This window comes from Miniopterus natalensis, chromosome 8, assembly GCF_054644295.1.
Source record: "Miniopterus natalensis isolate mMinNat1 chromosome 8, mMinNat1.hap1, whole genome shotgun sequence".
Classification (NCBI taxonomy): domain Eukaryota; kingdom Metazoa; phylum Chordata; class Mammalia; order Chiroptera; family Miniopteridae; genus Miniopterus; species Miniopterus natalensis.
This window is the reverse complement of record NC_142088.1, coordinates 19,261,465-19,288,517: the sequence shown is the minus strand read 5'-3', so window position 1 is coordinate 19,288,517 and position 27,053 is coordinate 19,261,465. Positions and strand designations below refer to the sequence as shown.

At 38.5% G+C, this 27,053-nt stretch overlaps 1 protein-coding gene across 2 annotated transcripts in view; it reads left to right on the top strand.

Annotated features, from left to right (window-relative positions):
* ADAM23 (ADAM metallopeptidase domain 23) overlaps nt 1-27,053 on the top strand; it is a 135,990-nt gene that overhangs the window by 92,603 nt on the left and 16,334 nt on the right. For both annotated transcript variants that reach the window (XM_087819623.1, XM_016196702.2), the window contains exons 13-24: nt 120-210; nt 2,491-2,539; nt 4,746-4,845; nt 7,942-8,013; nt 8,618-8,707; nt 10,122-10,202; nt 16,157-16,207; nt 16,798-16,861; nt 18,108-18,213; nt 19,719-19,838; nt 21,367-21,535; nt 23,173-23,284. In XM_087819623.1, coding sequence (XP_087675749.1) covers nt 120-210; nt 2,491-2,539; nt 4,746-4,845; nt 7,942-8,013; nt 8,618-8,707; nt 10,122-10,202; nt 16,157-16,207; nt 16,798-16,861; nt 18,108-18,213; nt 19,719-19,838; nt 21,367-21,535; nt 23,173-23,284 — 1,105 coding nt within the window. The remainder of the gene's footprint in view (nt 1-119; nt 211-2,490; nt 2,540-4,745; nt 4,846-7,941; nt 8,014-8,617; nt 8,708-10,121; nt 10,203-16,156; nt 16,208-16,797; nt 16,862-18,107; nt 18,214-19,718; nt 19,839-21,366; nt 21,536-23,172; nt 23,285-27,053) is intronic.

Below are 27,053 nucleotides of genomic sequence, written 5' to 3'. Positions count from 1 at the left end.
TGATGCTGTGAGGCTCTACTTAGGGTACTGAGATGTTACATGGTAATGATTAAGAAATAATAACTAGCTTTGTGCACTCTCTCAAATGTTTCCCACACACTTTCAACTTTGAAAAACAGTATGGTGTTCCAATGGCAGTGGCACAAGTATTATCGCAGAGCCTGGCTCAAAACCTTGGAATCCAATGGGAACCTTCGAGCAGGAAGCCAAGTATGTATGCTGACCTTCTTACTCACTTTCATGGGTGAGCCATTCTGTCTGTGTAATGCATGCCCAGTCAATGAATACATAGTTTTCATTTCTCAGTCATTGTAGTTTAATTGCAGTATATCTCTTTCCTCTAAAAAAATTGTAAGATGAGCAACTTAAGGTAATTCTTAATATGCTTGGGTTGTAGAAACCTTTTTTTTTTAAATCCCTAAAATCATACTCACTTTCTCAGAGTATGACCAGCATTCTCATACTATGGAGTGTTAGGGTGGTGAGTTCTAACCACCTGAGTATAGACACACGATGCCAGGGAGGCTCCTTTACACGTTTAATAAGAGTACAGGGGGACCAGGGAATAGCTTAGATCTAGAGTCAAAAAGGAGCTTAGAATCAGCTTACCCACCTACCTACCTCTAATTAAACTCATCCACTAGTCCCAGCAGAAACGACAGAGAAGCCTCCCCTACAAGCTGGCCCTGTTAGGGCCATGTAAGCATGGGGGCAGGTGGCGGAGGGTAGCACTCTAGTGGGCGGGCAGGACCTAGGGGAGTGCAGAGCCATAGGTCCTATCCAGGAGGAAAATGCAGCCAGTGCCTGCGGGATGTTACTCTTCTCATGATCAGATGAGAGGTAGATGGAAAGGCAAGCCTCAGTTTCCAGTGGCAAAGTGTCTAAGGCCCAGGATAGTTTTAGGGGTCCATGAAAATTTTTAATTTCTTTTAAAATCATAATAAAATCCAATGTGGATTATATTCCTCTTTATACCAACACAATAATAAAATATAAATTCTAATACATTTTGTGGTGGAAGGCAAAAGTGTCTTGGACTCACATAATGTAATCCTGTGGAAAGAAAGACCAAGGTGTTCACTCTTAATTAGGAATTAAGTGGAAGTTTCTTTCCTCTGAAAATATCAGACACTAGGTGTAAAGGTTGCCCCCTCCAACCTCCCCAAAGAAGAAAATGATGGAGATCTACCTTAACGTTACTTTACATTTTATACTTTTTGACTACAATTAAATAATTGTCACTAATGCTTAGTATTGTGGAAACTTGAAACAAAATATATATCCAGGGGCTTCTTGATTCTCTTTATAGGCATATTAAATCATCACATTATGGGCGTATTAAGTCTAGTGGCATTTAGCAAATCTCCACAAACATTCATTTATCAATATCTTGCTCAGAGTATTTGCTTTCCCAAGGAAACATAATACATATTAAAGGAGATGTTTTGGGCTTCCTTAGATGCCTTAAAATCAGAAAGAAGCAGGACCAGGTTTATTTACGACCTTGTTTGAAAACACTGGAGCCGGGAAGAGGCCAGTGCTCGGGTCATCTGAGAGATGTATTGAGTTGGATGTTGGGATAGGGTGAGAAATTGTGTTCAGCATACTCCCTTTCTTCCTAAAATTCTTCATTCCTTTGTAAATTGTTTGGTTAGCTAAGTAATTATTGGCTCTGAGCTTTTAATTCTAAAAATTTCATTTGGAAGTCTTTCTTTAAAATGATCTATGATAGAAAGAGAACAGGAAAAAGTGAGAAAAAAAGCCCATCATAATATCAATATGTCAGTCTCTGTTACCTGTGTTAACGATTATTTAATTTAAATGATTATTTACGCTTCTATTTTAGATTGCTCTCTTCTACTGAACCTTTTAGCATAGTGTTCTTCAAGTCTCTGGCTGACCTGACTCTGACTGTAGCAAACTGAAGTCTCTCACTTCCAGTCTGCTCTGGGAGCAGGACGGTGGTGAAGACTCTTCGCATTTGTGCACTAGCGCAGTGCAGTTCCCAGGGAGCACACAGGCTGCCGCCTCACGTGAGCCCCAGAACCACCCTGGCATCTACGCAGAGATGCCTTCCCCATTTTAGAGGTGGAAACACTGAGCCCCAAGACAGGCCAAGTCACTTCCCGTGGGACTCTTTCACCAAGGAGAACTTGGACCGCAACTGGGGCTTTCTGATTTCTAAACCAGGGCACCTCTCATTATACATCGGAACTAAGGACTTAATTGAGTTCTATGAGTTTCGGTAATGAGGAGAGGCACAATTGTATTTCTTGCCAGCTGTTGTCTTAGGAAGGGACTTATACTTCTGGAAAGAACAAAGAAATATTGATTTAAACGAAGCCGATTTTGTTCTGTGAGGCTTTGCCTTCTCCACCTCTGACGTGGAATTAGAAATAAGAAATTATTGAAGAGCTGTGATGCAAATGAAAGATGTGACTTTTGTTGTTTCTCTTTTCTTCTGTTGCTTTTATTGTTTCCTTGGACCAGAATGTGACTGCACAGAATCCTGGGGTGGCTGCATAATGGAAGAAACAGGGTAAATTTTCATTATACATGCATTTGATGAATGTCTTTCTCTGAAATTGCTGCATATAATTAGATACACAGTCTCTCAGGTACTGGTCTTTTAGGCTAAGCACTTAGTATAAATTCAATAATTAATTATCTGATATTTTAAAAATGAAAGGACTAATTTACTTTATATTTTAATTTTTTATTTAAAGTTGATAAGTGTAAAATATAGTAACTACTTCAACTTCTATTAACCCTTAAAGATAGCACAGTATTAAATGCTTCTAAGTTTAATAGAGGCATTAATTTTTTAGTACACTTAGAATAAAAGCTGGTTGTCTACCTGAACCAGTCAGTAAAAATCAATTTAGACATCAATTTATATTTTAAGGAACTCTCCAATAGATGTGTTGCTATCATAAAAATTGTACTATACTGCTTATATAATCAATACATTTTTTTTTATTAAGACAGATTTATTGTGTCTAAATTAGGTAGTCTACCGATAGACATTTGAACATTTCCTCACCTGCCTCCTCCCTGCCCCAGAGCTGCCAATGCTGCTGTGCGCCAAGGCCTGGAACATCGCCCTTTCCCAGGGAGCCCTGCCCCACGGGGAAGCGCTGCCCCAGGCCCCTAAGCTAGAGCCGCGGCTTCTCAGATGGGAGCGGCCCCTCTCCCAGGTGCCTCTCCTGGTTTCTTTGCGCTTGTCAGCACCTGCTCAGCACGTCGGCCAGTCCTGGTGCTACCCTCGTTTCCAGGAGCCCAGGCTGCCAGAAACCCGGCCCTGCTCCTGCAGAGCCCCTTCCGTGCCCTTCCTCCGGAGCCCAGCTCGTGCGGCGTGAGCGTGAGGGTTTGCAGAGAGAGGCAGCCGTTCTGCCTGCTCCGTTAGAACAAATGGTTTTCAGAAATGCAGTTTAAACTGGAAACTTAGGCTCATGGTCCCCCTGCCATTGTACCATAGTTTAGTGACACAGTGGCTTTAAACACGCTTTTTGAAGGACTGCTATAGGAAGGTAACACTATTTATAATACTGGTTCTATAGGGAGGTGCCTTCTAAACTCCCAATTTCTAAATGAATTTTTCTTTTTATTAAATTTATTAGGGTGACATTGGTTAATAAGGTTATATAGGTTTCAAGTGTCAATTTTTATAATATATTATCTTCAGATTGTATTTTGTGCCCGTCATCCAAAGTCAAATAATTCTTTTGTCACCATATATTTGACTTCCTTTAAATGAATATTTGGACTGACTACCCATAGGATATGATAAAACTCTTGAAAGTTAATATGTATTTTCTCAAGTATACATTTCTGCGTAGTTCTTGTAAGAGATCACTGTCAACAACGGCAGCTTTTACCTCCTTCCATACATTGCCCTCATACATCAGGATGCGTAAACTGTTGGGTCACATCCTAGCATAAGTGGCCTTTCAGATCTCAAATTAAGTACTATTACAAATATACTCAAGGAATTAATGTGTATGATCTAGTTTAACCTGGCTATGTGTATAACATTCCCCTATGTACTCACTGACATAGAGATAGTAATTTTATTAATTAAACTATAGAAGCTCATATTGTAGTTCTACTAAATCATGAATGTCACCCATTAATAGTATTTGTGATTGAGAATAGGGAGCTGTTATTCATGGCAACTTACCCTAATTCTGTTTGTATTGTGTGTATATACACTAAAAACTATGTATATGTATATTCTAACACATCCTTTTAGGGTTTCCTTGTTTATCTGAATTGTTTTGCTGAGGCTTGCATTATATGATCTTTAATAAATTGACCCTTACAACTCCCTCCTCAGAATAAAATCTAGTGGGTTCCTGAGCAATTTTTATTCAAGACAGAGGCAAAAAAGTGCTTCCCTTTACTGAGGCAGAGCATAAAAATGACTACATTTTAAAATACAGCCTAGACGAAGAAGTTTTGTGATGATCTTTTAAAAAACTCTTTCAAACCTGGGCCCAAAAGACTTGAATGCTGAGGAGGTTATAACCTAGCCCCCAAATCTGTGATTTTCTTTGAATTTCTATTTTTATAAACTTTATTACACATACTTATTTGCCAATTTGAATATAAGTGCCTTGTCAAAATTTGTGTAAAATCATCTGAGTCCAGAGTGAGCATTTTGTTCTAATTCCAGGGTTTTAATTTTCTTCTCTGATGACTGCTTTTGGGAAGTTATTTACATAATTGATTCTTTATTTCCTCAGGGTATCCCATTCCCGAAAGTTTTCAAAGTGCAGCATTTTGGAATATAGAGACTTTTTACAGAGAGGGGGAGGAGCCTGTCTTTTCAACAGGCCAACAAAGGTTAGTAACTTAGAAAGTGTAATTATTTCTTTCTCTTTCTCTCCCCTCTCTCCCCCTTACAATAGAACAGTGCCAAGTATCAGATAGTTGTCTTGGAAAGCAGATTTGTTGTCAGTCAGATTAATATTTAGTTCCCAAAGGTTTTATCATGTTGAAGACTGAGATCTGTTTAAATGCATGATTAAACTATAATTTTACTCTTCTGAATCTCTGGTTTTTCAGTGCTAGCTACACCCCCTTTCCAACTCTCCCCCCCCAAAGCAAGCAGTCTTTTAATTACAATATCTTTGAAATTTTCATGTTAGGGTTTTTTACCCTGCTGTTAAGAAATAGTGGGTTAGATTAAGATATATTTCTTTAACCTATTTCTCTTACAGAAATTCCATTTGCCCTTAACATTCTCTCTAGGGGTATAACCAATGGCTCCCCTCCCCTCCCCCTCCCCTCCCCTCCCCCTCCCCTCCCCCTGCCCCTCCCCCTCCCTCCCTCCCTCCCTCCCTCCCTTCCTTCCTTCTTCTCTCATGGTCTATTCCCTAGAAAAGAAGCATTTCTAATATCAGCAAGCTAAGAAATGGCCCAAGGTATTTATGGATCCCATAAATACATATATGTATTTATATTGTACAGTCTCTTTACTTGGGGAGGTCTACATTGTCAATTGACATTTCATAAAATTTTTTATATACAGTGTCATAATCCTTATCTGCAAATTCCTTCATTCAAACAGCTCTGATAATTGAAAGTGTTTTTTATGAGTTTACAGAAGATACATGGGACAGTGAAACTTGTCCTGAACTGAAAATCTTCATTTATCCTTCATAGTGTAAATATTCATAAGTCTTACTGTGGAAATGTTAATGTCTTTGATTGTAGGGCATGCACCAGGCCCCTCAGGGCTATTACAGGAAACATGGTAAATACATCATATTTCCCTAAAATTCAGGAAAGCCAGAATTCTTGAATTCACCAGCTATAAAGGTTTTGGATGAGGGACTGCAGACCTGTAGTAAGATGTTTGGAAGAACTTGCTCAACAGACAAAAAGGCAGGGCCGATGCTAATTAGCAGATGGTATAGAAATTCTAACATTGCACATTTCATATTTCCTTTTAAGTCAAAACTAGTCCATTGCTATAGAAAATGTTTAATACTCTGTAAATTGAGAAAACAGTGAAATCATGTTAGTCTTTAAAAAAAATCAGTGCTAGTGTAGATAACTGACAGAATAATTTATTCCTATCCCCATAATTGAGTGATATTGCTGTAGCCAGGGGATGGTAGTTTGATGCCTGACATTTGTATAAAATCTCAGTAATGCTGCAGAAAAAGAAACAGGAATTTAAAAGTGAACTTGCATCATTAAAACTTGGCCGCCTGCCTTTTATGACATTCATCTCAATGCAGCAGAAATCTGAAAACTTCAGAGTGTATAAAATGGATGAGATGAGTAATGATGAATTAATGTGAGTGACTGGTATTTTGAATTGCAATGTACCTGGCCAGTTTTACCTGTCTTGCAGCTCACCAACTAATTATAAGCATCACACATGAGGAGCAACTCTGAATTGTGGGGAAAGGTTAAGATTTTGAATGTGTGTATAAGGATCCATCATTAGATTTCTGACATTGCCCTTGAGTAGAAAGAAAATGATTCCAGTAACTTGGAAATGAAATAAAAGTAACTGTATGCTTTTAATTTTAAAAGTTAGTATATATGAAATTGTTTTCTTTTAAAACTGCATAATAGAGTGGTTTAAAAAAAGCCCCTTTGGCTCCCAGTGAAAGAGTTTATATATATTTAACAAAGAACTGACTTCTTTCAAGTGTTTTAGTCAATGAATGTATGGATGAATGTTTTGTGTTTTTACGTAACCTTTGTGCATCTTTTCTGTGCTGTGGGAACCTTCCCAACTGCCGTGTTTTCCATGTGGTTTGCCACAGTGACCTGCCTCAAGAGGAGAGTCCAAAGGATGAAATCTAGCAGTTGGTTGTGTGTTCCAGTCCACTCTTCCCTTTTCCATTTTCTTCTGACTTCTGGTCACAATACCACAGACATTAGAACTATTGATTTCATCCATTGGACTTGCCCACTGGGGATTCCCACCCAAGTATCCTGGAAATCTTCTTTGTTTCTTATAATAGTTCTCCTTCCTGGAGTGGAAAGAGGGTCACATCTTTCTCAGGTGGACTCAGTGGAAGATGCCCCTTTCTTGGGTGTGTGATGTTGCTGGGGAAAGAGTCTCTTTCTCTCTCTCCTCCTCGTGGCTCTGAGATTTAGATTGGGATGTGCTGTTCCAGTCTCACCTGGGTGTGGTGGACATGCACAGAGAAATCTTGGCCCAGGTTAAGGGAAATATGAATGGTTCCCATAAACAATCAACTGCTCCACAATTGGTTGCAATAGAGCTTATCTGGCAGGCAAGTTCGTCGCATCACGGATGGCTTATTTTAGACATTTGAGCCTTCCATTGCTCCAGGAATGACTGAGAGATTTCTGTACATCCATGTGTATGTCTGCACATGTACTTAATGTGCTTTAGGCAGTGTGGATTTATCTCCAGTGAGAGTGATGGGCGTGGATTTCCAGCCACATTTTTTACTAAGCTTATTTTCATTTACTTGATTGTATATATCACATTTGTCTGTGACTAAAACATTTTTATCTTTTGACAGTTTTTGGTATCTTCTCAGCTGTCTTGAGATAAGTCAGCAAGTTAGATATATGATTCTTATTAGCAATGCACCTTAGCTCCATTAGCAAATATGAGAAGTGATCTATTCTTCTTGACAGCTTATCTCCATAAAAAGTAACTCTAATGGTGGAGGTCATCTCTGGAGCCCACCAACAGAGAATCCTTCAACAGATATTACCCCACTTAAAATATGGTTTTTAAAAGTGCTATTAATAAGTGAACAGTATTTCCCACACAGACATCATTTATAAGATGCCATTACAACATATCACAGAAGAATATCCTGTGATAGCTGATTGAAGGGTCATATATGTGGCCTGATTTTTTTTTTTTTTTTTTTTTGGTGTGCTGATTTTCTGTGATAAATTAAAATGCTTTTCCTTTCTCTCCCTAATTTCTTCCAGTTATTTGAGCCCACAGAATGTGGAAATGGATATGTAGAAGCTGGGGAGGAATGTGATTGTGGTTTCCATGTGGTAGGTATAAGAGTTCTTTTCTACCTTCAGCATAGCTCCTACTCAGAGCAAACACAAACAGCATTAGTAAGAAACCTGCATGAGCATTCACAGTGGGCTCGGTGCCTTTCTTTCTAATCTTGCTCATCAATGCTTAATCCCAGCTCAGACATGGTAGAATTAATCATGTCTTTATGGCCCCGTCTGAAAAACCTAATGGATCCTTCTAATCAAATTTCCTGCCTCTTAAAAATTCATAGCTCACATTTATCTCAGACTAGTTTTACCAAATCACGAAACATTCCTTCTGTGTTGTGTATTATTTTTGTCTTTATAAAACTAGATCGAGCATTATGAATGTAATAGAGTTAACCAAGGATGGGGTACCTGCTAAGAAATAAGCTGACTTTTTGGTAGAGAAGGGCTTTCATAGAAGATCATGCTTTGTTGAGAAATATGACAGGAAGGAATCTATCATTGGTTAAGTGATTAATTCTTTCCTAAAATATTTGCTTACTATTGTATAAATCTCTCATCTGGATTATGTGTAAGTCACACCTGGAGAGAACATTGAATGACAAGGGGGTAAGCTTCCTCATTTACTCATGCAAAGTGCTTTTTCTAGGAATGCTATGGGTTGTGCTGTAAGAAATGCTCTCTCTCCAATGGGGCCCACTGCAGCGATGGGCCCTGCTGTAACAACACCTCCTGTCTGGTGAGTTTCTTCACAGTTTCATCTTTCTTCTCATTGACATATTAACCAGGTATCTCAATGTATACATCAAGCATTTGTATAGCTTGCCACAAGTTTGTTGGTTGACAGAGTGCATGGCAATTTTATAAAATCAGTAAATCTACCCAAATTCCATGGGTCACAACATTTACCTGATGATTCACTATCAACCATCCTATCCTCCAATGTCTTCTTAAAAATATATACTTATATTCCTTCCAAAATAAACATTGAGAGTTGCTCCATTAATGCAGATGAAAACCAAGTTAAATGGTTGAATAGAAGAGGGACAGTTCCTATGGTCTTTTTATTTTAGACCCTGAGTATAAAAGCTAGTGCTCATATTTTTACCTTTGGCAAAAAGCTAGCTAAGGAAGTAATATATGAATGTATGTCTATATGTGTGTAGATACACACATCTTTAGAGACCAGTTAATTTTTGAAAAGTCATTTTTTAAATCTTTCTTTTTTAAAAGAATATGTTTTTATTGATTTTAGAGAGAGAGGAAGAGAAAGGGATCAAGAGAGATAGAAACATCGATGAGAGACAAACATTGATTGGCTGCCTCCTGCACGCCCCATACTGACAATCGAGCCCATAACCAAGGCATGTGCCCCGCCTGGGAATCGAACCAGTGACCTCTTGATTCATGGGTTGATGCTCAACCACTGAGCCACACCGGCTGGGCTTTCCTTTTCTCATCTATAAAAACCTCTAATATTCCTTTTACCTATAGAATTATATGATTTGATTATTTTATTCAAATTAATGGGTATTACACATTATGGCATTGTAGAAGATTCCAGCTTAGTTTATACTCACCTTATGTTTCCTACCAGATTATAAGTTGCTTGAGGGTAACAGGCTTTCTTTCATCTTTTTATTTACCTCTTCTCAGACCAACAAAATGCCTTGTATACAGTAGGCATTCACTGATGTTGTTACCAAGGGGCACCACTGAAATTTGATTATACATATTTAGCTAAAGCAAGATTAATATCCAAGTAAATAAGTTAATTAGTGAACATCAGGTATGTATACATAAATCTTCAGAGAAATCTTAAATGTTTATATTTTGGTGTTTTGTTGCTCTTTTGTCTTAAGCCGCATCAGTGTTTCTTCTTTGCAGAATTGCCATTACATTGTCTTTTAAAAATAATACTCTGAGACAGTGGGTTTTGAAATCTGAACATTTATTGCTTTGGTCAATGATTCATATTTGCTACAAAGAATGGTAACTGGGCCTTGCCTCTTTTCTGCAACTATCTTGCAAATTTATACAAAGAGCTTGGTGATGGTCATGAGAGAGCATCAGAATTATTGGTGAATATCAGAATGCTAACTCTTAGAAATATTCATTAATACTAGCTCCTAACATTGAATTTGGATTTGCAGTTTCAGCCAAGAGGATATGAATGTCGGGATGCTGTGAATGGGTGTGATATTACCGAATATTGTACTGGGGACTCTGGCCAGGTATGGCAAACTGAGTTTTAGGTAATACATTTTACTTGTAAATACACATTTTAAATCCTTCCATTTGGATTACATGTGTGAATATGCTTTGACTCCTTTGTTTTTTGTTTTGTTTTGCTTCGTTTTCTAGCAATTTCTAGTTCTCCAACCTGACTATATTTTAATATTTGTTGTGATTTTTGGACCTGAATCTCTTTTTCTTCCAAGTTTCCTTTTCATAATTAGTTCCCTTTATATGGTTTATACCCAACTAATTGATTTTTCTTTCTTGGTCCCCACATCTAAAACACTAATGAAGCACTAATGTACTGTTTTTAAACATTTTAAAGCCAGAAACCCCTTTTTTTAAACAAAATTTAGATGGAACTCCAATATAGAAAGCAGGAATCAAGTAGCACTGCTCTGGTTGAAGTGAGGTTAGAAGCAGAAGTCCTGCCATCTCAGCTCTGTGGCCATCTCCCAGGTGTCATCACCCATATGCTTTGACACAATCTTCTCACATTAAAATGACATAACATTATAATTAATGATGATATCTAACATCCCTTCTTATGTAAATTTTATGGTTTTAAAAATTCATGCCATGTTATTTAAAGTCTTTGTCATTCAAATGAGCACTCCTGGAGCACTTACAATATGTCAAGCACTGTGGGAAATGTTGGGATATGGTACCCAACACTTAGGGATCAAGACGGGCAAATCCTTGCTCTTCTGGAATTTACATTCTGTGGGATGGAGGAAGGCAAATGAATGAACAGAAATATCAGATGGCGATAAGAGCTAAGCATAAAACAAGGTGATGTGAAAAAAATCATGGAGTGGGAGCTTTAGGTCAGATGCTCAGGTATATTTTCTTGGAGAAGTTGGCATTTAAGTAGGAACAGAATTAAGAAGGAGCTTAGCAGAAAACAGCAGGTGCAGAAGCTTGGATTCTTCTAGAAATGGAAGGAAAGCAGGGATAGCTGGAGGGAACAATTCAGAGAGAGAGTCAGGACTTGGGACAGGTAGGAACTTGGTAGGAATTCTGGGTTCCATTCTACCTTCATATTCATTCCGACGCTACTTAAAGAGCATTCTCTCATACCATTACACATTTATTACATGAATATCCTTTTTACTGTTGCAGGAGGGTCTGTCGTGTATTAGTTGACTTCTGCATTCATTGGTGGTTATTTAGATTGTTGGCAACTTTTTATTATTATAATTAATATGGCAGTGAATGTCTTTATGCATTTTTAAGAGTGCTTCTTGTTCGGGGTCAGCTAATTAGGATACGTTCCCAGGAGTGGAGTTACCTATTGCCAGGTTTTGTGGTTTCCAAGGGGCTACCAATAAACAGAGTACAGATAGAGGCCAGGGTATAACTTTTGTTATTAAAAATGGACGAATTAAAAGCCGTATAGCTTAATGTGAGGGCTAAATGGGCCTCTTTATAGATCCTAGATTCAGGCTGTAGCAACAGGTTATTGACAAAATTGGATCTGGAGTGACCCCTCCCTGCAGAGCCTGGCCCTTGCCTTGCTTGTGTGCCATGGGGGAGCTGTAGAGCGAGCATGATTTACGTGAGCAGGCGAGCGAAGAATGACGGGACTGAGCCAGACCGCCCCGTTGTCCCTCCCAAGTTTCCCGGCCATTCTACCTGCCTGGAGAAGAAGTGCGTAAAGAAGCAGAGAGTAGCTGGAGTTATCCTGAGTTTCCTTCACTGCAAGGACAGGAGGAGAGGGGAAGAAAGGTTCCCAACTGACCTCTGTAAGTCCTTGATAGATATCATCTGAGGGTCAATCCAAATGGACCCTTGTAAGGATATGGTGTAGTTGAAATGTGTTTAGGCTTTTCTTTTGTGATTTTTATGCCTATCTGTTTCTTATATTTAAATATGTAAATAGGGCTTTTAGTAATTTTCTTATACTATAGTGGCAGAGTGTAAGAATTGTGGATTCTGTGTTTTATGATAAGTATACTGACATTTCTGATAAACTGTTTCACTGAGTTGTATTTTTAGTTTTGTAGACTAATACTATTTTTATACCCATCATATATTGTTTTGGTTCTGTGTACTCAGCTCTTTTAGAAGTACAGTTTTTCCATTTCAACCTTTAATTCCTGAATTGCTATACAATTTACTGGAAATGAAGCTTTTAAAATGAGGGCTCTATGTTCTATTGTCTAAATTTTTAAAATGTTCTTATTTATCTCATGTGTTTGAGGTAAAAACTATGCTGTTAATTTTTCAGTGGTGTATTAGAATAGCATCTTCTTTTAGTAATAATTCCCTTATATGACCAGATTAAACCTGAAATAGATAATTGACAGAGAGGGAGTTAAGTGCCCTCAAGTTCTTTGGCTTTGTAAGAGGCAGTGAATTTTGAATTTAGTTGATACTAATAATGATTATGAAATTGTGATCTTTGAGAATTTCTGCATCTCTGAGAGTCAGTATTGTTGGCAACATTATGACTTTATTCTTTTATCTCATAGTATGTTTTTGCTTAATTTTGATATTAGCATTAACTGATGCTTTTGAGCTACTTTATTTTATTTATTGAGTTTAGAGAGAGGAAGAGGGAGAGAGAAAGAGGAAGAGAACATGGATTTATTGTTCCACTTATTTATGCGTTCATTGGTTGATTCCTGTATGTGCCCTGACCGAGGATCAAACCTGCAACCTTGTGTATTGTAACAGCGCTCTAACCAGCTGAGCTACCTGGCCAGGGCCTGAGCTACTTTTAAAATTCACAATTTATTACAGAATGAACAATACTCATGCAACTGAGAGAACTCCTTGGCAAACAGTACGGAATGATACAATAAGGATATTTTAGAAAGATGTGGGAAGTGTTTTTGTTGGCACGATAAAGTATGTCATCTAAATGGTAGTATGACACAGTTTAAAATAAGCCCCTTTAACCGCTGTTGTACTGTTGGAGTCTGCCTCGAGTGGACCTTCTTGTGCAGCGTAAAAGTGGGGCCCACATGGCATTTAGAGACTGAACCCAGAGCTGCACTTAAAGGCATATTACTGCACAGGCAGAATAAAGTACGCAGATTTATGGTTCTTCTGCTTTAAATGTCTCCAGAGACCATAAAACATTCCGTAATTTCCCTTGTTAAACATTTCAACGATAAGCAACTGGCTTTTATTAGCCTAAACTAAACATAAATTGATTGGAAATCTTCTTGCATGTAGCTATGACAGCTTATAATTAGGTAAAGATTTTTTTCACTAGTAAAGAATTCTGAGTTCTTTCCTATTGAAACATCACAAAAGTCAAATATGACAAATTAATTTTAGACCCTGATGTGCCTATTATAGGAGCGGCATTTCTTTTTCGTTTTTGCTCAGTGTGGTTGTATTTGTCTTGGAGTAAGTGAATAATTAATGTTAGTTGATTAATGCGATAATGACTGTGTTTTGAGTGGATTTGGATGGACGAAAGAGACCACAGGGATTTCTGTTTTTGTGTAGTTGGCCCAGTATGCAGGGTTTTAGTGCTGATAATTATATCCTTTGAGTAGTCGCCATCAGGTTGAATGAAAAGCTGTGGTGAATGAAAGCTCATATGAGAGTCAGATAATCTGTGGAAGGAGGTAGAACTCAAGCACTTTGTCTCAACATGTTCCTTAGTAAGTTACTTCTTATTAGCAATTTTAAATTAGTTCTGTTAGCTTTCTGTGGTGAACTTGATAAACAGCTTGATATATACAGAATAGAATAACTTAATTATACCTGTATGGGCCGTTCATTTATTTTCCCAGTCAGCCAATAGTGATTGAGCACCTACTCAATAATAATTGAGCCTAGTTTTTTATAGGCTTTGGGGGAGGCAGCAGGGAACAAAACACAAAATCTCTGTCTGCATGGAGCTCACATTAGGATGGAACAAAAGACATACAAATAAGTAAGTTCTCACCTAACATGGCTGATAGGTTCTTGGAAACTGTGACTTTAAGGACCTATAACAACCAAGTTTACCAGACACTAATTGATATGAACAAGAGTTAAGTTCCTATGGCCCTTTTCTTGTCATAGAAGCATCACCAAACTTCTAAATAAAAACCCAAAATACTTCTAATATTAAACATTGAAACAAATGTGAGCTACACAGATATTGAAGAAAAATTAACAAAAATGCATAAGATCATTCTTTTCCAACCCACTTATTCCCGTTCAGGGTTATGGGTGGCCGGAGCCTGTCCCTACCCTGGTTGTGCAAAGCGGGAACTCTTCTGGACTGGGCACCCTTCCACCCAGGGCACACTCACGCCCGCCGCGCCCACTCATGCTGGGATACTTGAACACGCCAGTCACCCACGTGCACATCTTTGGGACGTGGGAGGAAACCGGAGTCCCCAGAGAAAACTCACGCAGACATGGGCAGAATCTGCAGACGACACAGACAGTGGCCCTGGCTGGGAATCAGCTTTTATTTTTCTTTCTCATCAGCATTATAAGGAAATGATGTTATTTGAGGGCCTGCTGTGCATGCATAACCGGGTGGTGACAGGTGCCATGGAGAAGGAAACGGACGGAATGGGGAGCCGAGCACGCCAGCCTGGGCGGGCTTGCAGTTTTGAAGAGCATGGTCAAGGAATGCTCCTCTGAGCTGGTGCTATTTGAGCAGAGCCCTTAAGAAGGTGAGAGAGAGCAAGCCATGCCGAAACCGGGAGGACTGAAGGAAGAGCCAGGGCAAAGGCTATGGGGTGGCAAGACCCCTGTCGCATTCACGCAGAGTCAGATCAGTCAGGGCAGAGAGCAGGGATGGAGTCAGGGACATTGTGGGGTTGGCGGAGGAGCGGAGGAGCAGATCATGTCGGACTTTGAAGGCCAGTGAGTAAACTGGGAAGCCATTGAGCAGAGAGGCGACATGATCTGGCTTGGGATTTTTAAAGGGACACTCTGGTGGCTTTATAGAGTATAAGGCGACGAGGGTGGAAGCAGAGAATTAATTGGAGACTGTTGCATAATCCAGGTGAGAGACGATGAAGGGGTGGATCAGGCGCTTCCAGGGGAGATGGAGAGAAGTGGCCAGGTAGTCATGATACTTTGAAGGTAGAGCTATTGGGATTTTTTGACAGACTAGAAAGAGAGAAATAGAGGATGCTTCCAATTATTTGGTGCCTGAATAATTGAAAGGGTGCAACTGCCCTTTACTGAGGAGGTGACAGAAAACTGAGGGAGAACTCGGAGCATATTGCTGTGTTCCTTACTCACCTGTCACACTTGTGTATTTTTTCCTTTCCACATTTGCTTTGAACACTGTAGCAGAGGCTTTAAATTGAACTATTTTTTTAGTTCCCTTACATGTGGTAAACACTTTAACTAAATGTATTCAGGATAATTGGGGTTGAAAATGAACTGTACTTTGAAATAATTATTTGATAAATAGACCCGAAAAAAAGAAATATCCGTCACATTCGGATTGTTCTAGTAACGGGTCTCTGGCTTGGGAGGTCAGAAATGTAATAGAGATACAGTAATTACGCTGAGCTGAAAGACAGGATGTTTCTTCTTTGTCAGTAATGTGGCCTCTAGGTGCGCATCGTGGGTGTCAGATATAGATTTGACATTTCCACAGAGCTGAGCCAGTCTGTAAATTAGCTCCTGAATGTGTCCACTCCTACATCACAAGATGACTCATACCCCTTCATTGTCCACTTTAGTCCCTCTGCTTTCACTCTGTGGGCAAGTGAATGCAAGCTATTATTCTAGTCTACTTCACGGAAAACAGAGCAACATAAAAAAGCACCCACTGCATGGACCTCAATTATTCATTTTTACCAATAATGGGAGAGTTAATTTGGAGAATCTGCTATAGGAGTTAGTAATATTTTTCTAAACATTTCCAATTATATATTCACCGTGGTTGAAATTTTTTTACATTTTTCTATATTGTGCATATAACCTGAAGGAACTTAATGTGATGACCATTAACTAAAAAGATTGTATTTTTCAGTGCCCACCAAATCTTCACAAGCAAGATGGATATGCATGCAATCAAAATCAGGTATGCTGGGCTATAGGTTTTAAGTGTAATTTTAAAAGGATTAGTTTGTGAGGCTTTTTTTTAAAAAAAATAAATGTAATTTTGAAAGGAAATTGCAACTCAAACAATAGTAAATTTTTACAGTGGTCTTCTGATCCAGAGTTGTTTTGTGTTATACCATATACTAACTGTATTATATTTAAGTCTGAAGACAAATTGTCCAGATTAAGGGCAAGAATTAGGAATCCAATTAATTGAGTTGTGACTATCTTTAATAATACCAGTCCATTAATTCTGAAAAATATGACAATCTGTTATAACGTGGGTTTTCCCCTCCTCTAAAGCCATGTTATAACCTAACTACTCACAAACAAAAAGAAGCTAACAATCATTTTGGTGTCACCCAAAGAAATTTACCAATTGCTCTTTACCATAACATTTAAAATTTTAGATGATTAACTTAGATTTAAGGGGCTGTACTGTGAGGTCTTTTCTGAGTTTTAGATTTTAACTATCTGAAGATGTTTGCAATTCTCATTTTCACTGTGAAAATTTGGGGGGAAATGGATCTGACTTTATGTACCTCATAACGTGTGTGTTTCTGTCCCTAGGGCCGCTGCTACAGTGGGGAGTGCAAGACCCGGGATAACCAGTGTCAGTACATCTGGGGAACAAGTAGGTTGCATTTTCCCATTGATGGTCACACACAGGTTTCCCTACACATTGTTCTTGCTGCCAGACTTGCTGAAAGAGATGTGTAGCTTGGAGTGATACTGTTTAAAAAATCCAGAAAAGGGTGAAATAAAGACAACTGTGAATCTTAGTCACAGAACCACAGATGACATCATCCCGGGGGACTTGTCATCAGAACCAAGCAGTGCCACTCAGTGCCTGTGGCTGTAACAGAAGGGACAGTGCATCCACTTGGAAAGATCGGGTTGAGTGCGGTGGTCATGTTCGTTACCCAGCCACCTGCGTCATTTATTTTGTATCTTGGATTTAACATTTACTCCCCAAAGTTAGCTTTCTGTTCTTTTACCCCAGGAAAGTTCTAGCCCTTATTTTTTAAATTCTGTAATTTGCTATCCTCAGTTTGAGGTGAAGAAATGCAGGTACTGCCTAAAGTGCAGACATAGAGATTTGGGTACATGGGCATGATTCTCAGTATGTTCCCTGAATGTTAATACATGTGTTATCTTCTGAAATTTGCAGTGCCTCTCCAGTGAACTTCAGTTCATGAGGGCCCGACTAGTGGAGAGAGAAATGGGTCTGCTATACTGGCTAAGGCTGGTCACCCCCAAAGAAACAGAAAGCACACAAGGGGAATAGAACCCTTGCACAGTGATTTCAGTGTTTGGCAAATACCATCTAACTGAAAGATTTACTTCTGGTGCTTCAGTTTTGACAGAGGAAAGATAATATTTCTTTTAAAAGGTTTAAATGTCAAAACCCAAGTGCCAACGTAAACAATCTCAATTGGCTAAGCCTTTATAATATCTCCTAACATTAATATAAAACAGGACTAAGAATGTTTATTAGTTTTCTGTGTGCCAGTTCCCTAATTTCTGCTGATGATCATTCCTACCTCCTATCCTTAAACCCACCAGCAAGAATTGGGAATAAATTTGTTTCTCAAGTTAAAAGTAGTGGTGTGTTGGAACTGTCTTATATTAACTTCCAAGAGTTAAAATTTTAGGAATTTTAGAAGCCATTTGACATCACACTGGTACCTTGAAATTAGCCATGTATCACATCATGGAAATTGACACAATGGTATTTACACCATGGAAATTGGTAAATGATGCAAATTAGGATTTTTTTTTTTTTTGAAAATCCATCGTCAAACATTTATTGGCACATTACTGGTTATGGATAACGACTAGAACTAAAATAAAATTTCTTCTCTTGCTATCTCCAAAAGAGGCTTCAGGTTCTGACAAGTTCTGCTACGAAAAGCTAAACACAGAAGGCACGGAGAAGGGAAACTGTGGGAAGGATGGAGATCGATGGATTCAGTGCAGCAAACAGTGAGTGGTCAGCTTTGGGGCCTGATGAGTGAATGGGAAGCCTTGGTTCAAGTGTAAAATGGGCACAAAATCAATGTTACTGATTTTTATAAATGTTTAACTATTTCAAATTTTTAAGTAGACATTTAAAAAAATGTTAGTATATCTAGAAGCAAAAGGCCACAGGCTACACTGTTTTTATGGCACAAACTCTCACAATTTCTGTAAAATTCAAAAAACTCTCACACGCTGTATTTTACTTGATGCTTGTTTTGAAGAGATACTTTGCCAAGGTATTACAAGTTAACATTATTTTTTGTTTGTTTTTTAATATATCTTTATTGATTTCAGAGAGAGGAAAGGAGAGTGATAGAGAGAGATAGAAACATCAATGATGAGAGAGTCATTGATCGATCCTGCAACCCGGGCATGTGCCCTGACCGGGAATCGAACCCCGATCTCCTGGATCCTAGGTCGACGCTCAACCGCTGAGCCACGCTGGCCGGGCTGTGAACATTCTTTACGTGCAACTCAGTGCACATCTGCACACATTTATCTAAGGCCCGTGCCTTGAAGAAAAATTACTAAGTCTTCAGATGTATATTTTCAGTGCCACCAAGTGGTGTCACACTGTTCTCTTTTTAAAATGGTTATACTAGTAACCCTACCAGCAATAATATGTATATGAGAATTTTGTGCTACATTCTCACCGATGTTTGGTATTATAGGCTTTTTACTTTTATCTATTCTGGTGGGTGTGAACTGCTATATGATTGTGGTTTTAATTTGCATTTCCCTGATTACAAATGGAATTTAGTACATTTTCATGCCTTTTTTGGACAATGGATTTCCTTTCTTTGGGATGTGCCCATTCTATTCTTAGCCCATTTTTTTTTTTTTTTGAAATTTATTGTTTGCTTAACAAATAGGCTGGAGGTAGGTGCTGTCATGATGGGTGAGCCATTTAATAATGTCATTAAGAACCCAGATGATTTCTGCCCCTCTGCTCTGTAATCCGTTGCATGTTGAATTTGTATCCTTATGCTTGTGAACTTAACAGTTGCAAGTTAGATGTAAAGGCTCCACATTCAAAGCAGGAGGCAGGGGTAGGAACAGTGATCTTCCTGTCTGATTCTAACCTTTTATCCAGAAAGCAAAATTCTCCCCAGAGGCTTCCTAGCCAGCTTTCCTCACTTCTCAACACCCAGGGCCACTTTCAGCTCTAGGAGGATAAGAAGGAGGGATGGCTAGGAAAGAGGGTGTAGGAAATGGAAGTGAGTGAGTAGCCAAGACACCAGTCACAACCATCTTTCAGGGCTGAGCACTTTGCTACCCACAAGCAAAATTGTGATCCTGTTTGTAAGGAAGGAGGGGCATCGTGGCCAACCAACAATATTTGATCGAGTGTTTTTGTTTAGAAGGAAAGAGAATATTTTCTTATTTTGAATATATATGGACTAAGTAGTTTTGATTTTTTGAGCATGGTTCCTCCTATCTTACCGTCTTTTTTTTTTAAACATGTTTAGTGATGTGTTCTGTGGATTTTTACTCTGTACCAATCTTACTCGAGCTCCACGTATTGGTCAACTTCAGGGAGAGATCATCCCAACTTCCTTCTATCATCAAGGCCGGGTGATTGACTGCAGGTAACATATTAAATATTGGAAAACCTAAATAAAAAGAATTACAAATTTAGAAATATTAAGGGGAATTTTTCTATTTCTCACAAAAGGAATTTTGACTGAGATTTATTATCACCTTTCATGTTAAGTTATTTAAAAAACAAAATTGTATCTAGAATTGCAAATTACATTTGTTCAAAAATTGTACCAGTTATTAGTAGTGAGGCATTCCTTGTAATTATAATCTTAAGAGTAGAATTAGGTTATATGTTTTGACCCACAATTAAAGTTTTAAGCATTGGAATATGCTTGAACTGTTTGAACACTGTGTATGTTTTATTTTTTATGACAAGGAATTTAGACTTTACTTCATGCAGATGTGTCTGGTTTAGAAGATGGTTTAATAAATACTTAATCACATATAGAAAATATTTATTAAAATATTATTTATAGCTGTAGGCAAACATTTGATTTCCAATTACCTATGAGTACAGGCACAGAAATATGAGGCTTATTTTTTAAGCCAGGGAGTTGCATAATATTCTAAATAATCATCGTTCCCTTCAAAGTAGTCGTAATTCTAAGATGCGGTGGCCTCATTCAGATGGTATTGTCATTGCTTAAAACACTTTTGGGATTTCCCCTACAGAATTGCCTTTAGCATCTGCTAACTTTTATCCTTAGTATCCCCAGAGTAGCAAACCTTATCTTATGCGAGTGAATGTAAGACCGGGAAACGTCCAAAAATAATTTTGAGCAACATTTGGTTATTTGAGTAACCAAATTGGACAATGTTGTTTTGGTCAAATGATTGCTGTTTTTCTGTCTTTTAAATGGCTCTGAAGGCAATTCTAACAGGGTCTTAGACAGGAAGATCCTTCCTGGAATAAGTTTATTGCCTTCAGATATAGTTTGATGGATACAAGCTTCCTTTGAATATGTAAGTTTTCACATGTCTCTAGATATAACAGCCTTGTTAAGTTATATTGTTATATTCTAAATTGGTATATCTGTAAACTATTCGGCAAGGTACTCTATTAGCAATTATAGCATTGATTATTACTTAAATTCAACTTGTTTCTAGCTTTGAAATTTCAGGAGTAAATATCAATAGAGAGGAACCAGTTTATTTTTCAATCACGAGTAATCCAATAATAATTTTCAAAATGTCTTTATTGCTATTTTTGCTCAACATCTGCCTTTTTGTACTATGGCACATCTGAAAGCTGTGGAGAGCTCATGAGATCGCTTCTCTTATGCACTGCCCTCGCCGCAATGTTGGTCTTGAAAACAAATGAAGATTTAGAATTCACTTGGTACAAATGACACCTTTTCTCTTGATGATGTGTGGTATAGTGATAAGAAAAAGTAGTTTCTTTTACGATGCCCTTTTATTAAGAGGAGGTGGGGAAAGGAGGAAGGGAAGGGGAAAGTGGAGAAATCCATGTCCAAGGACAGCCTTTTCAGTGTCATGAAGAGCAAGGCTCGCTCGTGTTGAGGTTATTTTCCGAGTATGGGGCTCATGGCTGTGCAAATATCTTTCTCCCTTTAGTGGTGCTCATGTGGTGTTAGATGATGACACGGATGTGGGCTACGTGGAAGATGGAACGCCCTGTGGCCCATCCATGATGTGTTTGGATCGGAAGTGCCTACAGATTCAGGCCCTGAATATGAGCAGCTGCCCACTCGATTCCAAGGGTAAAGTCTGTTCGGGCCATGGGGTAAGTAGGCCCCCGTGCTCCAGTTCAAGCCTTCATTATCCGGCATCCTCAGAGTTCACAGTGGCTAGATCGCCAGTTCAGCCACTTTCCCTCTGTGGCTATTGCCAGTATCTGCGTGTCGACTATGATTATTTTCTTAGTCTTATCTGTTAACAGTCACATCCATATGTATTGATATGGTGTATTTTTACTGCTTCTTTTATCACTGGCTATTTGTATCACCACATTCTCTAGCTATAGCTTAACATCTAAGGAGTTGGAAGAGATTGATACGATTTTCTGTGAAGACCCAATGTGATTACTTTGTACCATTTGAAATAAGTTAAGCCCTCTCAGTAAGTCCCTTTCAGCTGCTCAGCATGCATGCTGGGCATCTGTGTGTGCAAAGTCACACCCGACTAAAGATTGGATCACTGATGTAATCCACATGTTACAGTTCTGTGGTTCCGTGTGCATCATTGCCAGTCAAAGAGCAGATGCTCCCTCTACCGGTGTGTATCTTTAATTCTGTGAACAAAGTGTTTGGGCAGACACACCTGGCTAACATAGCGTAACCTGCTACCCCAGTGACTCTGGGCAAGCCAGTTAACCTCTGTCATTCATCAGGGTGCTTGTGTGAATATAAATGAGATGCTGGGCATTGAACACTTAGCATAGGTGCCTAGCACAGAGAAAATGCTCAGTAATTGCTGCGTGAAAAGAAAAGCACGGGGCGGACCCTTTCATTATTTAGATCTTGCTTCGTGCGCGTTATAAAACTTAATGCAGTGAAAGGGCCCTTGACTTTACTCTCCTTCCACTTTTTCGCCTTGTTAAAAAAAAAGGCCAAATTCAATCTTGTTAACCATAATCACAGTATTCTAACATTTCCGATTAAAAAACTTCTTACACCAATAGGCTTAAGTTTGATTTTATCACTTTTAATAACCCGTCTCTGAGTGTATTTCACAGGCAGATAAGGGTGCAAACCACCTTGCCTCTAGTTTGCAGACGGTTCTTTATTTTGTCTAAATTGCAAGTCCATTCCAGCCTGCTGCTTGGTCCCTAGAGTACGAGAGAGGAGACAGTCACTTTCGGAGGGTCTTACTGAGAGAAGACCCTGACTGAGAGAAGAGCTACTAAGGACAGGCAGGGAAGATGGGAAGGGTGCTCATTTGGCTGAAAAAGTGTCACCAAATGAATTTGGCGTTGAGTGTGGTGAGGTCTTGCAGTGCATTGGTGATGTATGTCTCCTGGTCTTTATCTCTGTCAATGCCTCTTGAGCCCAGTATCTATTCATTCCTTGAATTAAGCATATATATTTCTAAAATATGGTTGTAGAGACAACTACTTATAAAATAAACTACATTGTGAGACATTTGTGTACTTAAATAATAACAACATCAATAATTAGTATTTAGTTAAAAATTTTCTTCCTTTTCATCTTTTTGTTGTTGTTAATTAACTGAAAAACCACCATTCAGCTACCTGACCCATACATGGTTTCCTCTTGTCCAGCACCTGAAACTGTGGGAGACTTTTAAAAAATGCCAAATGGTTTTTAAGTGTCTGCCTGGCCCATGTCTCTTTCATGTCTATCAGCAGTGTTCCGCAGAGCGCAGTGAAGATGTTCCATGTCTGTTGTTTGTTCTTCACAGGTGTGTAGTAATGAAGCCACCTGCATCTGTGACTTCACCTGGGCAGGAACAGACTGCAGTATCCGGGATCCGGTTAGGAACCTTCCTTCCTCCAAGGATGAAGGACCCAAGGGTTTGTGTGATTTCAGTTTCAATTCCCAGCACACTGAATTCATTGGTATTCTTCCGATGGAGCCAATAAAACAACTTAATAAGTTTGAAAGGGGACACAGTTTTTAGCCATTAAAATGTATAGGTCATGTTACTTCATTCTAGTATATCATATTGAAAAATATTTATTATCCTTTAGTCTAGAATGGAGATTAGGAAGAAGTGAGTAAATATACCAACTTCCTTTCTTTCCTTGAAACCTCACCCTTTTTTTCATAATCACAATGTTAATGATTTTATAGTTTGTCTAAGCTATGCCAGTTTTCTAATAGATAAATCTTTTTGAATGACATGCGACTCTGGCCATTCCTTAGTACTTGAAAAGTGAGGGGCATGGCAGTTGTCGTCTTCCGTGCTGTGTTTTAAATGCACTTTTGACTTAGGAAGATGTTGGAGTTTTTCATGGAACTCGAATTCTTCAAAGAAAGCATGCGAGATCTGGACCTTTGTTTTATTCAGCCATTAGAAGGAGAGAAATTAGAATTTTAGAATTAGAATGAGTCTCGGTGACCAACTGATACCACCCTCATTTTGTGGATGAGAGCACCCAGGCCCTGAGGTCTGGTGACATGCTCTGCTTACCCAGGTAACCAGAGGCAGGGCTGGGACCGGGACCCAAGTGCCCGATATCAGGCCCGTTCTCTTCTGTTACATAATGCTATAATGTTGTCTGTGTCATCCTAAATATGGTAATCACTATGCCACTATTCTCTCTAGTCCCAACCCATCATATGATTTTCAAAGAGCAAGAAAAGTCAGCAGTTGCAATAGGCTTACGGTAGCACCTATAGCACTGTACATACCTGAGAAGCCAACGAGTCACTAGAATGATTGGCGTATCCCAGTGACATCATACGTACATCCTCATGGTACTGCTAACAGTGTCTTATAATTTTCATGCTTTTTTCCTGCAGGTAGGAAAAACACATATAGAAATAGTGTCATTTTGATCTGCTTAGTTTTGGATAAAAGCTCTTTTAAACTCTCTGAACTTCAGTATCGCTCATATGGGGAAATACGACTTCAAAAGCATATGAATTCCTCATATGAAAGCCCTCAATTCCTGAAGAGATTTAGGCTGATTCAAGTGCATGCTTAATGTTCAGTAATAATGGGTATGTTAAAACACTTTTCATACATTTGCTTAATATGCCCATGATATTAAAATTCTCTAAGAATCATAATCACACCCTTATGGTCTATTTCTGGTCTTCGTTTATTACTAAAAATGAACCAATTCCACTTTTACATGTAGTCTTTTGCTACTTTAAAACTAGAACAAAAAATTCTTGGATATACTTTCAGAAGTTAGATTTAGAGAAGGTTTACACTCTGACAAAAGATGCAGAGGTTCATTTTTTCCAAATGTTCTATCCATAGCATGCCTGTGATCCTCTTAAAGATCCAGAGGGTGTTCCCTGGAGGTTTTGTTCAGACCCTTTTATCATGCCTGTAGTCATCAAATCAGAGATCCTAAGGCCTTAGTGGCAATTTAGTCCAGACCCATTGTTTTACATATGAGAAAACCAGCTTAATTATCAGAGTTAACAGATAGGTATGGGCAGAGCCAAGAATAAAAGGTAGATATCTGGTCTGGAGCTCAGTGCTTTTTCTGTTTCCGCACACCGCCTCATTTAGAGCTGAGCATGTATTAACTTATTTTATGCTGGTTATTATAGCACCGTAATAAGTACAAAGAGTGAAACAGTGACCAAGTAATGATTAAGCTCAGCTGACACATTACTTGTGGAGGGGAGTGCTATATTATTAGCATTTAGTATTTTGAAAACAACAATTTATGTCTTAATACCTTGAGGAGTAATAGTTAATGTTTAGTTTACCTTCGGCATATATCTTTTTAAAAGCTGACTTCCTTTGTAAGTGCACAAATCTGTGATTTTGTAGTTCAAGTGATTAGATATGAGATGTTATGATTATCATATATGATTATGCTCGTGTTTGCTTATAACTCACTTAGGTATTTTTCTCACAATAGCCTCATGAATAATGTAAGGATTTACCAAATTTAAAAAATTTTCAATAACTGTGAGTTTATTTTGTTTGGGTTCAGAAAAATGCCATGATATTTTTATTGACAGCTAAACTGACTGAATTAATATTCTTGTATAAAATAATTTGTTTTTCATTCCTTTAGATATTTGTCTCTATGTATCCCCAAATGAACTTTTTATTATCATTATTTCTTGGGAAAGAGTAAGGACACCTGAGTGTATGTCTGACATATTGAATTATGGAGCTAGATAAAATACTTGTTTGTAGTGCCAATATGAAATTCTAAAGTATAAAGAATATATTTAGTATTTATTTCAAATCTTAAATTTTAGCAAAATAATAAATCCCTGCAGAAAGAACTTTGGTCCATAGAGTAGAAATGATGGCTTTGATGCCTCCTGTCTTTGAAGTACTAAGGGATATAGGATTATAGCCCCTTTTGGCTCATTGGAATCACGTGGATTAAATAATGCATCTTTCTGTTTCAGAAACTCTCTAAAAAGTAAGAAAGGAAAAGAAAAAAAATAACCTCTTAGTTTCTAAAACACAGTGTCAGAATATCTGAAGCATGCCTTGTCTGTGGAAGAATTCCACATATCAAATAGAAATTCTTAAGAAAAGGAGAAAATTCATAGTTTTATTCTTGCTACTATATACTCAAAAATTCTGCCTTTGAGCACTTGTGGACCTAGATAGCAGGGGCCAATACTAAAAGTAATAATAACAAACCAACAAACAACAAAATAAAGAAGGAAACAAAAATGAAAACGTACTGCCAGGTAATGAACAGATTTCACAATCGATCAAGTTACAATGAAAGGTAGTGTGTCAGAGAGTGAGGGCGCAGAGCGAAGGTCTGACAGGATGAGCGCCTCACTACCTAGACCCTGTAAGGGTTCCATCTTCAGGCCTGGCGGGGCGAAGGCTCGGTGCCCAGCATAGGTCCTGGAAGAAACAGGCAGTTAGTAGACAATGAATGAATGAGTGAACAAATACAGTTACGTAATAAATAAATTAGTACAGAAGTAAGACCAGAGCATAGCCCTCCAAGGTCCAAGGAATTTCCTTCCGATGAGATGATAAGTTCTTGGTAGCGGCGAAGAACAGCTGAGACCTCAGTTTGCAAGCGCGGCCCCTGTCAAAATCTGCCCGCCTGTGAGCCGCTCCGTTAATTCATGTCGGTCTGAAAACAGATCGAGAAACTACCTACTGGAAGAGAGGACTCTGCTCAGTGTCCTGATAAAGAACCAAATGGATTTCACAGATATTTTCAGTACCAGAATTTGAAGTCACGGGAGGGAGGGAGAACACGGAGGGGTGAGGCTCCTTTGGAAGAAGCTATTTCTGCTTTCATCGTGCTTTGAGGTTAAGAGTACCTACTTACCGGGTAACCATATGGAGGTAATTTTCTTTCTCTGTGGCGACTGTACACTGTCTGTTTGTCTTGAGTACATACCTGAAGCATTTGTAGAAATGTCTCGTTCCTCTCGCTGCGTTTCTGACACCTACACGGCCAATTGCCTAATTCTCTGGATTCCGCAGTAGTAAGTTACATCCTTAGCAAATACAAAAGCTGTAATAAATAGTTATTTTTATTCATCATTCATACAGCTACTATAATTTTAAAAATATTAACAAATTTTCATTCAGCATCACATTTTACAGGAGTGTGTTTCCTATAATTTGGCAATATGTGGCTTATATAAAAATTGACGAGG